The following is a 13,565-nucleotide window of genomic DNA, read 5'->3' as shown; positions in this document are numbered from 1 at the left end:
TATTTGAATTTAAATTAATTAAAATTTAAAATTTTGTTTCTCAGGGCACCTGGGTGGCTCAGAGGGTTAAGCCTCTGCCTTCGGCTCAGGGTCCTGGGATGGAGCTCTCTGCTCAACAGGAAGCCTCCTTCCCCGCCTCTCTCTGCCTGTCTCTCTGCCTACTTGTGATCTCTCTCTGTATGTCAAATAAATAAAAAATCTTTAAAAAAATAAAAATAAAAGTTTGTTTCTCAGTCACACTAAACCACATTTCAGATGCTTGAGAGCTGCATGTGGCTACTGGCTACCATATTGGACAGCACAGGTAAAGAAAATTTCCATCACTACAGGGAATTCTATGAGACAGTGCTAATTTAGAATAACATTAACCTAGTAATTCACTGATTTATTATATTCTTCAATGTATTAGCTATTTTCTGGGCTCAGAGGAGATAGGATGTTAGAGTTGTGATACCAATAAGCCATAAGGACAAAGCTGAGAGAGTGTTTCACTGAGTTATCCTGGAAGCCCTGGATGCCTAAGAAGTGGAATTCCAGAATAAGTGAGAAAGGTCATACTGTCAACAATTCTTCCTTTAATTAGCTTTCAGAGTATTACCTTCTTAGTAACATATTATTCTTTTCAGATTCACCTGGCATTCCACCCAGTGCAAATGCACATCAGCTTTTTCGGGGATTTAGTTTTGTTGCTATCACCTCAGATGATGAAAGCCAAGCTATGCAGACAGTTGGTGTGCATTCAATTGTGCAGGTGAGTGAATGTATAATTTAAAATTTGAACTGTTTTAAGATCTAGTTCACTGTGTGAATAATTAGATTTATCGGCTGATTTTAAGTGGGCGGCTTAAAATACATTTTATATCATTGATCTTGAAAATTCCTTTCATATGCCTCTAAAGAGATTAAAAAAAGAAAACCGTGCCTGGGTGACTTAGTTGGTTAAGCATCCAACTCTTGCTTTCAACTCATGACATCAAGGTCACGGGATTGGGCCACTGGCAGGCTGTGTGCCCAGTGCAGAGTCAGCTTGAGAGTCTCCCTCCACTCCCCACCTGCCCCAGTTTGCACACACCCATGCTTTCTCTCTCTTGCTCTTTTTCTTTGTCTCTCTCTCTCTCTCAGTAAAATAAATAAGTAATAAATCTTTAAAAAAAAAAAAAAAAGATTGCCTGCTCCAGAGTCCTGGATACCTTTCTGACTAGAAGGGGGAAGGAGGGTGCCTGGGTGGCTCAGTTGGTTAAGCCTCTGCCTTTGGCTTAGGTCATGATCCTGGGGTCCTGGCATTGAGCACCACATCGGGCTCCCTGCTCAGTGGGGAGTCTGCTTCTCCCTCTCCTTCTGCCCTTCCTCCTGCTCATGCTCTCCCTTACTCTATACTCTCTCTCAAATAAATAAATAAAATATTCAAAAGAATAAAAGAGAGTTGAGATAGATATTACCATCTTGTCTCTATCCTCTCCTCCTATGCCTCATAATGTTTATCAGCCCTAACTTGTTTCTTCTTCTGCTTCTGTCAGGTCAGCTGTGATGACCTAAGGTCTTCTGATTCCCTGATGGCTTGGAACAGGGCTCAGTAGACTTGTTCTGTAAAGGGCCAGTTAATAAATATTTGAGGCTTTGGAGGCTTTGTGATCTCTGTTACAACTCAGCTCTGTCACTGTAGCACAAAAGCAGCCATGGACTATAGCTAAATAAATGAGCATGGCTGGGTGCCGATAAAACTTTATAAAAGAAATAAAAGTGAGGGCGCCTGGATGGCTCAGTGGGTTAAGCCGCTGCCTTCAGCTCAGGTCATAATCTCAGGGTCCTGGGATCGAGCCCCGCATCGGGCTCTCTGCTCAGCGGGGAGCCTGCTTCCTCCTCTCTCTCCCTCTCTCTGCCTGCCTCTCTGACTACTTGTGATCTCTATCAAATAAATAAAATCTTAAAAAAAAAAGAAATAAAAGTGAATTTCAGTCTTATATTTTCCAAATTTTGTGCCCTTGTTCTTTTGGATCCCCAATTACTATTTAAAAGAAATGGTTATAGGTACTATCTTAGGGCGTCCCCCACCTCATTATCCCATCTGTTTATCAGAGTTGGAACACAGGGTAAAAACCACAGAAGCAGGATTCCAGATGTCTGTGTGTTTGTAACAGGAGACTGGACTAATAAATGTTATTAGAGGAACACAAGTAGTACAAACCATTAGATTTATTTCTTCCCATCCTAGTATCATAGAAAGATAACTTTAATTCATCTTCCAAGTCATAGAGGGAACTAGATATATCTTTTGAAGCACTGATTGTTTTTAGGACAGTAATTAGTGCTTGAATTTGCTTGATGATGAAGTTGCTTTTGCTCTAATTTTTTTTTTCATGAGTTAGTCATCCTTCTTTCCACCTTCTAGAAAACCAGTTTAAACACTGGTTTTTAGATAAAGTTCATGGTTGAAGCAGTTTGTTCAGTTTACTATAGCAAGCATGTGATACATATTAAGTTTTCAAGTTATAACTTCTGTACCTAACATAGAAATCACAAACATATATTCTACAGATTTCAATTTTTAACCCAAACACAGTTCATAGGCATTGGTCAGGGGGGAGGTCTCCTTTCAATATAGCCACGGACAGCACAACTTCCCCCAGCCTGCTTATGGAACTACTAATTTGTTAGCCATCATCCTACCACGTGTTATTCGTCTTTAACTCATTAACAGCTTCTCTAGCAGAAGTTGTATTGAAACTTTGACTTGAGGGTGGAAACGGAGGGCATGGCTACTGGTAGTCCACAATGATGATAATAGGTATCACCTTCAAATACATTATTTTTATTTAATATTCACCATTAACCTCTGAGAAAACACATGTTCAGGGTTGCACGGCCTGCCAGAGGGACCTCTGAGACAAGAATCCAGATGTTCTAATTCTAAATCCTCCTAAATATTTTTCTTCTGTACCAGAAGCTTCAAACTTCTCCCTATTTGCAAAAGTACTTCAAAGACCTAGTACCATGTGGGGAATGGAACAGGGCTCAGGCACAGGCAAGACTTTCCACCCTTTGTCAAGTAACTAATTTTCTGTTGTACATATTCAATTTTTTCTTTTTAACATGAGCTTTTAAAAAAGCCTATTTCTTGCTATACATTTTATGGTAGACACCTCTAAAATACACAGTTGTGGGGGTGCCTGGGTGGCTCAGTTGGTTAAGCAGCTGCCTTCGGCTCAGCTCATGATCCCAGGGTCCTGGGATTGGGCCCCAAATTGGGCTCCCTGCTTAGTGGGAGGCCTGCTTCTCACTCTTGCATTCCCCCTGCTTGTGTTCCATCTCTTGCTGTGTCTCTCTCTGTCAAATGAATAAACAAAATATTTTTTTAAAAATACATAGTTGTGGAAGAATAAATGCTGTAAAGATTCATTTTTATTTTGTTTATATTCATTTATATTTGTTGTTAACATCAACAATGTATAATGGGTAGCATATTCCCCTATAATGATTTATACTGTAGTCATTATAAAACTGTCAATTTGTAATTGTGTTTGTAGCAGTTGCACAGAAACAGTATTCAGTTTACCGATGGATATGAAGTAAAGGAAGATATTGGAGTTGGCTCCTACTCTGTTTGCAAGAGATGCATACATAAAGCTACAAACATGGAATTTGCAGTGAAGGTAAATCTTTTCAGATTTAAAAATGCGACTCTGGGGTGCCTGGGTGGCTCAGTCAGTTGTGCATCTGACTCATCATTTCAGCTCTGGTCTTGAACTCAGGTTCATGAGTTCAAACCCCACATTGGGCTCTACGCCCAGCATGGAACCTATTTTAAAAAGTTAAATCAAAATATAAAATACAATTCTAATAGTTATTATTCACACATGTCAGTACCAGTTAAAATTAAACACTTCTTCTTTGGTAAATGTGCCTTTTTGTTTTGTTGTGTTGTGTTGTGTTGTGTTGTCTTTTGCTTTAAAGGTAAGGTAAATTTAAGTATCTGCCTAGCAACCCTCAGGGGTCTTAATCTGGAACCACAGATTCACCTGTAAACTAAAGGCAAGGTAGCATACCTCCAGTTTGCTGAAGGCATTAGTACAGTTTACATCTGACCTGATTTTTAGTAACATCCCTTTACCCTAAAAAGTCCCCCATTTATGGTCTGTCAGGGAATTCCTCAAGATTGTATGCCAAATTTTAAGTGTTTACATTTTTCTGGCAAAAATATTCATACTGTCCTTTACATATAAAGGGATCTGTGAACCAGTAAAAGTAAACCACTACTGTTACAAAATTTGTTATCTTTAGCTGTTTTAATTTCATCAGGTGTCAAAGACAGTAAGAATTTTCTAAGCCAAAAACCAAATCACATGGCTCTGTGATAAAGTTTGTGTTACAAACCTGTAGTTGTAAGTGAAAAAATACTATATTCAAGTCTCTGCCTTTTCATTTCTTGAAATGGTAGTCACTGCTCTCCCAATATAAGCAATTTAAGTAATATCTAAATCTTTCAACCTATTTTGGACCTTAGAACTGGTCAATAAGTGTGGGTAGCTCATTTTTAGTTAGTAGGAGAGTGGCATTAATTGTTATTATTTCCGTACATCCATCTGTCTATCATCTGATATGATTTCACTGTGTAAAAATAAATGTATTTTATATATATATAGCTAATATCTGGGAAGACACACACCTACATAAAAAATGGTAATTACTATTCTAAACTTAGATGTAATTGTTTTAAAAACTATCAGTGTCCGGCTTTCTATCAGATGTAGGATGAACCATAGAAATGCATGTTAATTTGCTCTTCTCCCACTCATTGCTCATAGTGAAATCTGGGGTACATAGGAATTTTCACATTGCTTACATGAAAGGAGAGAAGGTGAGTAATGTACATGATGGGCAGTTTAAGGAGGTATCTTGCCTTCATAAATGCATCAGAAGAAAAGCAGAAATGCCTTGAGGCCCCATTTGAATTACAGAAACCAGAGGCAGTATACCAAAACCTTGAGAATATCTTCAAGCTATTTGTGGATTCTTGTGACTTAAATTTAATTCATAAAACCAATCCCAGCACAACTTCATTCTACTGAAATTACTACAAATCTAAGATCTACAAACGCAAGTCTGAATGTGACATCACCTCTGCTCAGATTAGCGGATCAAAGAGAATGTTGCTGGGAATAACACCTCCCAGTGTGTTCTAGTTTTCAAAAGACTAGTCCTGGATCATCTCCCTTGAATTAGGATGTCTATTCCATATACATTTCCTTTTAATCATCCATTTGCTATGGTAGTCCACAACTTGCTGTGGTAATTCCACACTGTCATTTGCATTTGATTACAGTGTACACCTAATGTTTGTATTCCCTCTTCTCCTTATACAGAACTGTTTTACAACTAAATCTATTTCAGATAGCAGATTTGGCTTGTACTGTGAGTTGCAAGCTCTTTCCTCAACTGCTGGAGCATTTGAGTATTTATTGCACACATGAATTACTAATCTTTTTTAAAATTGAAAATATAAAGGTCACAAAATTTGTTTCAGACTACCCTTTGGACAAAATGAAAGCCAAACTTGTCCTTTTAAAAATAGATATATTACTTTAACAGATTAAAACATTAAGAGGTATATTTTTAAGAAGCTGCTGACATAAAAGGGTTGGAAGGCTACATTAGTATTTTAAAGGGCTTTATTATAATAATTAAACTTAACTCTAGTCAAGTAAAATTCTAGGTGTGGTTTTCTGCTTAGCTTTCTGCATAGCTTCAAAAATAAGCTTGTTCTACTTAGCTGTTAATTAATTTTTTATAAGTAGCTTACAACTAATGGGTTTTTCCACTGAAGCATTTTCTTAAAGGAAGTAAAGTTAATTCAATAAACAGATGCTAGTGGTAGTATTGTAGATACACCTTGTTCTTAATTATCTGTATTGATTGGGCTTAGAAGATGACTGATTTTCCAGGGTTTAAAGACATTCAAGGAGGGAAGAAGGATATGTTCTTGGTACCTCTTCTTGAGGCTTTTGAGTGTTTAGAAAGTCCTAAACTTAGACTGGCTTTCAAACTTTGATAAAACAGTCTGGCCAAGTACTTGAATAAAACTGATTGATAAATGGCTCATATGTCCAGTATTTATATAAAATAATACCTAAAGTCTGTAGCTATTTGTGACCTTAATAGTTCATGAGATTTTATGATAAATATTTGCCTTTTAGATTATTGATAAAAGCAAGAGAGACCCAACAGAAGAAATTGAAATTCTTCTTCGTTATGGACAGCATCCAAACATCATTACTCTAAAGGATGTAAGTAGTAGCTTCTTGAACTTCGATCATTGGAATCAGTTGTCCAGCTCACATTTGGAATGTTTTCAAATATAATGTGTTAGACAAATAATAAGAGTAAGTTTAAAAAAAAATTGAAGGACAACATATAGAGCATAATTTAAGTTAATAAAAAAAACCTGTTTCTGTAGTTAATTCTTATACTTTCGCTTTAAGAAAAGTGTTACTGACATTATTGCTTTCAATATCTTTATTGGAACATTTGTGTATTAAATAGTATTAGGGATTGACTAGTCTCATGCTCCATGGACTCCCCAGACTCTTCCACAGTACTGTCAGAGAGAGCAAAACTCGTATGTAACCACGTTACTCCTCTGCCTACAGTTCATACCCCCTCACCTCCAGTCCTTGCCTTCCTCTGTCTGCAGTGGTTTTCACACTTCCTCTCCCACCCCATCCCCCAACCATGCTCGACTATGTGCGCATCTTTAAACTTTCCTCCTTTTCTCATGCTGTTCTGTCTTTGAATTTATGGTTTCCTCATTTAATACTACCACTTCCCTTCTTTGCCTGGCTTACTACCATGCATCTAAAACTTTGCTAAAACATTACTTCCTCCAGGAAGCCTGTCCTGAGCATCACCATACCCCAGACAAGTAAGGTATCCCCTCCTTGCTACCTCTGGTTTTTATCATAACAGAGCTGTTGGCAAAAGGTGTGAACTCCCCAGACAGCATTAAATCTTCTCTCGCTGATAGTGCCCAAAGGCTGCATCTGGGTTGTAGACCTGACATGTCCTATGGCCAGCTCAGCCAGAGGACTTTTAAGGTACCTTTCGCCTTTCATCTCTGAGATTTTGTGAATTCCAGAGTTTACTCTCCCTTCTTCATAACCAAAACTCCTAATTTCCTCAGATTAATTTATTGCTGCTCACTGTTAGAAGAATGTTAGCTTAGTCCCATTAAATGTGAAGCTGTGTAACTTAAGTGACTCTTTGATATAACCTGCAAGAATCCAAGTAAATCAAAAAGAAGGTATAGAAAATATTTTCATCTTTGCCTTACAAACTCCCTAAGCTGTCACTGTTTTTCACATCTTTCCTCCTTCCTTCATTTCAAATTCCAAAGTCTCTAAAATTTTCCCGACTTCTATTATAGCATCTCTGACTTTTTAACTCTTGTTTCTATCTTTCTCTCTACTAGAATACAAACATTGAGGAGGGTACCTTGTTTTCTCCATTTTGGGGGGCCCCAGCACATGGTACCTCTTATGGAACTAAATGAAAGTGTGCAGTAACCCTGTGGTGAAGGGGAATAAAAGGAACTGAAGTTTAATGAAGGGTCATTTCAGTTTGGGATTGCCTGGAGTACAAATCAAAATTACAAGGAGCTTTCTATTTCTACATGAGGAATAAATGGCATGCTTCTGTGTGGTTAGATGGAATTTTTGCTACTTAATCTTCCTACTTAATTCTTGCCACAACTTGTCTTTCAGTTTAATCAAAACCAGGATAATTCATTGTACTGCATATGTAAATACAGTTCTACAATTGTAGGAGTTCAGGAAAGTTACAGGCATGTGTCTTTATACCAATCCCTGCTATCATCAGTAGATAGAAAGATCAAGAGAAACAAACCCTGAGAGAAAAAATTCAGTGCCCTTTGATATACGTTGCCCATAGTAACTTTGATTGCCATGACTTATGTTTCATAGAAGGAAATTACAGCTTATTTTTCTGACATCCAGTCTAATCAATTTGTATTTTAATATTCTTATATGTATAAAATGGTTTGCAGATTTTATACCATCTATTGGTTGTGATAAGTAAAATTTTCCTTGACTATAAAATGAGTTTTAATTTCTCTTGAATATGCTAAACTTTATTCTGAGCACATATAAAGCTTCAAATAATTTTTTATATTTTGATGTTGAATTTTACAGGTATATGATGATGGAAAATATGTGTATGTAGTGACAGAACTTATGAAAGGGGGTGAATTGCTGGATAAAATTCTTAGACAGAAATTTTTCTCTGAAAGAGAGGCCAGTGCTGTCCTGTTTACTATAACCAAAACTGTTGAATATCTTCACGCACAAGGGGTAAGTCTTTTTAACATTTTATACACACACACACACACACACACACACACACACACGCGTATATATACACACACACACACACCTTTTCCTTTAACTTTTTTTTAAACCTTTTCTTAATGTTTGAACTAAAATTACAAAGGTTGATGTTACTTATGCATTAATGGAGAATAACTGTTACTAGCTTATTCTGCTATTACTCCTCTACATAAATTTCTCCCACTGAGCTTGAAGTGATACTTCGAAATCCTGACTTGTTTATATTAAATTCTTATGCTTCCCAAGAAAAAGTAAGCAAGGTCCTCTGACCTGGAAGACCTATCACTGTTTTTGCTAGGCCACTCCGGACTCTTGAGAACTGGGTCCATTGCAAATTTAGACGCAGAACCAGAGAATCATGGGTTGTATTCAATTATAAAAGGAAATTAAGAGCTTACTTCTTAAGGAATTTATTTTCAATACATTATTCTTACTTTGTTTGTCCTTGCTCTCAGAAGCTAACAAGTGGAAGGTAATCATTTCATCCTAGAGCTTCTTGACTTCTAGCTTTGACTGCTCAATTGGACAAAGAGGAGGGATGTACATACTGTTTTTTTTTCCTCCTGTCCTTGCCCCAGTTCTGTGCTAGAGAGTTAAACTTACATTATCAGCATTTTAAAATGAGATAATTTAAAGGTCAGCAGTCGTCTTGTTAAGTACGTCACTTGACATTTTGCGAATAAAGAGTTTTCGTAATGGAAATGTATTGTTAATGTACCTCTTTAATTTGTATTTCAATTAGGTGGTTCACAGAGACTTGAAACCTAGCAACATTCTTTATGTGGATGAATCTGGCAATCCAGAATCTATTCGAATTTGTGATTTTGGCTTTGCCAAACAGCTAAGAGCAGAAAACGGTCTTCTCATGACTCCTTGTTATACTGCAAATTTTGTTGCACCAGAGGTAATTGTGAATTATTTGCTTCCAATATTTCAGTATATTTAAAAACTCATTTGCTGTGTTTATTTAATTTTTTAAAGATTTTATTTATTTATTTGACAGAAAGAGACACAGCTAGAGAGGGAACACAAGCAGGGGAAGTGGGAGAGGGAGAAGCAGGCTTCCCACCAAGCAGGGAGCCTGATGCGGGGCTCGATCCCAGGACTCTGAGGTCATGACCTGAGCCAAAGGCAGACAGACGGCTTGATGACTGAGCTACCCAGGCACCCCTGCTGTGTTTAATATAGAGTGGTTAATAGTTGTTTCATTGAAGACCTCCTGAACAAATAATTAAAATGTCAGCTCTTTTTCTTCTGATGGTAATAAATCCTGTCTTCAGTCCCCTACTACTTAGTCCACTACAGTCCTTTTTTTGCTCTGCCTTCTGTCTTTCTACATAATCACACATATGTAGCGGTCTGCTATCATTGATACTTTGGGGCCTGTGAGCACATGGAATTAAATGGAAACTAGTTTATTCTCATCCTTTCCTAATATTCTTCTAATTTCCTGGTTTTGTTATCATCTTCCTGTATTTCTGAGGCTAAAACATCATGGTCTCTTCTTGTCTTTAGCTACATAACTAGGTACCATCTCTGTTATCCCCTAAAACCAGTTCGAGGTTCTTCCTTTCACAGAACTGCCATCCTAGCCCCGCTTCTTTCACCACAGCCCAAATGACTGCCACAGCCTAGCTGCACCCTGCTCCCTCTCTCCTGTGATCCTTCTACGGAAGAGCTGTAGAGTTACTGAAGTCTTCAAGCACTGCTTTGATCAAGTTGCTTCTTTTCCTAAGAAATTTTGGTTCCCCATTGTAGCAAATCTAAAATCCACTGCTTTGCCCTCAAGATTTCATGCATGTTTATTATCACCGTGTTTAAAAAAAAATGTAATTGTGGGGCCACCTGGGTGGCTCAGTCATTAAGTGTCTGCCTTCTGCTTGGGTCATGATCCCACGGTCCTTGGATGAGTCCTGCATCGGGCTCCCTGCTCAGCGGGAAGCCTGCTTCTCCCTCTCCCACTTACCCCTGCTTGTGTTCCCTCTCGCTATCTCTCTCTCTCTGTCAAATAAATAAATAAAATCTTTTTTTAAAAATGTGACTGAACTATGTAATAAAAAGTAAGAGTTAACTCTAATATAGGGCTTATGTGCCAATCACATGTATTAGCTGATTTCATCCTCACAAATAGCATTTACATATAATAATTTTTTCTCTTACGTGAAATGAGACCTTTTACTTGAATTTTACAAGAAACCAGGTGCACAATGAGAGGTTATGTCATTGGAGGTCAGATTGAGATTTGAGCCCAGGCAACATGGCTACAAAGTCTATGCTTTTATCATTAGATACTTCACCAAACAATGGTAACAGTTGGTAAGGTTAGGATGTCATTGGATTGTAGAGCTCCATTGCCCCTCTATTTTCCAAACTTTTTGTAATCTTGTTACTTCTGAGATACAAAATAATACTTTTTAAAAGAGTACTTGCACCTGTTCTGGTGGGTCTAGAACTAATGAGGGACAGACTTTTTGCTTCTTTGTCCACATATCCACAGCTTCTGACACATACTGATGTCCAAGCATGGTCACTTCATCTAGCCATCTCATTATTCCTCAAGAGGACTTCTTGCTTCAGACAAGCAATCTGCTTCTGGAAATCGCCATGTAGCTGTTTTGCCTTGGCATGTTGGAATGTTTCTTGCTTCAAAACCTAATGTTTTTTGTTTCAAATTTTTTTGCTTCAAGACCTTTTTTGCTTCAGAGCCTCTAAATTCATATTCTTCAGGAACTCTTCTATGATTAAACTCTCCCTAGACTTGACCTTTTAACTCTTTGTCTGAGATTCACCACTTAGTCATTCAAATTAAAACTTGGAAGTCCTCCTGAAATGCTCCTTCTCCATCATTTCTCTACATCCTGTCAGTCACCAAACCCTTTCCATTCTGATTCCTGAATAGTTTAGACCCCCTTTCCCTTACCCATACATCCCATCTCTAAGTCCTTCCTGTTTTATCATGACATCTTTTCCTTTCCATGTCCTGCCTTAGTGTGGTTCCTCATAGCCTTTCACTTAGTTTGCTACAAATTGCATCCTATCAGACGACCTTGTTTCCAGTCTGTCTGCTTGCCAGCATTTCCTCTATACCTGGAGTTACTCTTTTGGTGTACATATCTACCTATTTTATTTCCCTGTTTAATGTATCAGTGACCACAGACTGCCTACAGAAAAAACATTTTAAATCCTTAAGATATCTGTAAAAGCCCTTCTTCGTTCTCTCTGGTATCCCCTACCTGGACATCTGGCCACACTGAATCCTTGCCTGTCTTTAAGCATGCTCTGCTCTCTTGCCTCTGCCCTTTGAGTGTCCCCTGCTCTCCTCCACCTCCTCCCTTTGCTTCCTGAATTCTTACTTATAGGCCCAGTACCATCAGGCTGCCCCGTAGTCTTCCTTCTCTCCCCATATCAAAAATGAATTGTTCGGGGGCACCTGGGCAGCTCAGTCGGTTAAGCGTCTGACTGTTGACTTCAATTCAGGTCATTTTCTCAAGGTCATAGGATCAAGCCCCACGTCAGGCTCCATGTTCAGCGGGCAGTCTGCTTGAGATTCTCTCACTCTCCCTCTCATTCTAAAATAAATAAATAAATCTTTAAAAACAAAAATGAATGAATGGTTTCCTCATCTTTATACCTATAACACTTTAGGCATAATTTTGTTATAATACTTACCATGTTGAATTATTAACTATATGTATGTTTATTCCCCCTGCCATATTCTAATTTTCTTGAGGAAACAAGAGTGTTTTGTATTTATCACTCTTCATGCCGGATAATAATTGGTGATTACTAAATGCTCGAGTGAATCATATTTTTTATATGTAAAAGTATAATTTTGCATTATATTATTTGTACTTTTATATATATTCCTAAAAGTAATGTTTTATGTAACCACTCCTGCAGCCTCATACAAAAATGAATATAAATTCATTTAAAGAAGAAACTTAGAGGGAGGCAGTGGGGAGAAAAAGAAACTTAATTTCATTTTATTTTATAGTCTTCTATATGCTATAGCATCACTCAACGAATGCTAATTCAAATACCAAAATCAAATATATATGTATGTAAATATATATTCATATATATATATATGAATGAATTATTAGTTGTAGAATAGTATTAATATATTGCCTTGCTTGTTAATCATGTTCTGTTGAGGTTTTTCTTAAATACATTGATTTAGAAACTAGTACAGTTCACAGCCTATTCAGTTCTCTAACCAGTAGTGTGTTAATACTAATTTTTGCTTTTTTTAGGTTTTAAAACGACAAGGCTACGATGCTGCTTGTGATATATGGAGTCTTGGTGTCCTCCTCTATACAATGCTTACTGGGTGAGTCGACCATATGTTGTAATCAGCATTTATTCATCAATATTCTGTTCTATTTTTTTAATCTCTCTGTTGTAGTATCTTTCTTTTCATGTTTTCTCATGTTATCTAATAATCCTGTGTGTGTATATCTCTCTATGTATATGTACCACATTTGTAACTGTATCATTACTGGCTTTCTTTAATGTACCATTTGTTAATGTCTTAAGGTCTTAACTTGATTTTTTCCATACCTCTTTTGTACTCTTATGTTATAAACATACACTATTCTTAGATAGTCTATTCTAATGTGTCATATCTTAAAATATTTATATTATCATACATTAAGTCTAATTAATATTTCATAGCTTATACCTTGACCTGTGCTTTATGGTGCTTCATGATGTTGATATTTTTCACTTTAGGAAATTTTAATGAAATATTACATTAATTAAATTAACTGGAGTAATCTTGAACACTGCAAATAAATGTGAAGATTACCAACCAAAATAGAAATTTTATTCATTAACATTTTAATTTCATTATAAATTAGTTACACTCCATTTGCAAATGGCCCTGATGATACACCAGAGGAGATATTAGCACGGATAGGCAGCGGAAAATTCTCACTCAGTGGTGGTTACTGGAATTCTGTTTCAGACACAGCAAAGGTAAGTATGGCTTCCTATTAGAAGCTTCTTAGAAAATAATTTCTCATAATCCCTGGTAAGAAAAAATAATAATCAGTTACAAACTTTTGTTTATAAAGTATTATTTTGAGGCGATGTTACCAAATAACTTGAACTCAAAAATGGACCTATTAATTTTGTTTCCCAGAAGGTATTGGTTTGGCTTTATTATCT

At 37.0% G+C, this 13,565-nt stretch overlaps 1 protein-coding gene across 7 annotated transcripts in view; it reads left to right on the top strand.

The window, feature by feature from the left end:
- The window catches only part of RPS6KA3 (ribosomal protein S6 kinase A3), a 110,456-nt gene that overhangs the window by 87,962 nt on the left and 8,929 nt on the right, over nt 1–13,565 (top strand). For all 7 annotated transcript variants that reach the window (XM_032840814.1, XM_032840815.1, XM_032840819.1 and 4 more), the window contains 7 exons: nt 627–751; nt 3,525–3,650; nt 6,192–6,281; nt 8,202–8,360; nt 9,139–9,300; nt 12,650–12,726; nt 13,256–13,373. In XM_032840814.1, coding sequence (XP_032696705.1) covers nt 627–751; nt 3,525–3,650; nt 6,192–6,281; nt 8,202–8,360; nt 9,139–9,300; nt 12,650–12,726; nt 13,256–13,373 — 857 coding nt within the window. The remainder of the gene's footprint in view (nt 1–626; nt 752–3,524; nt 3,651–6,191; nt 6,282–8,201; nt 8,361–9,138; nt 9,301–12,649; nt 12,727–13,255; nt 13,374–13,565) is intronic.

This window comes from Lontra canadensis, unplaced genomic scaffold, assembly GCF_010015895.1.
Source record: "Lontra canadensis isolate GAN:19392208 unplaced genomic scaffold, GSC_riverotter_1.0 scaffold116, whole genome shotgun sequence".
Taxonomy (NCBI): Eukaryota; Metazoa; Chordata; class Mammalia; order Carnivora; family Mustelidae; genus Lontra; species Lontra canadensis.
This window is presented reverse-complemented; position numbering and strand designations above follow the sequence as displayed.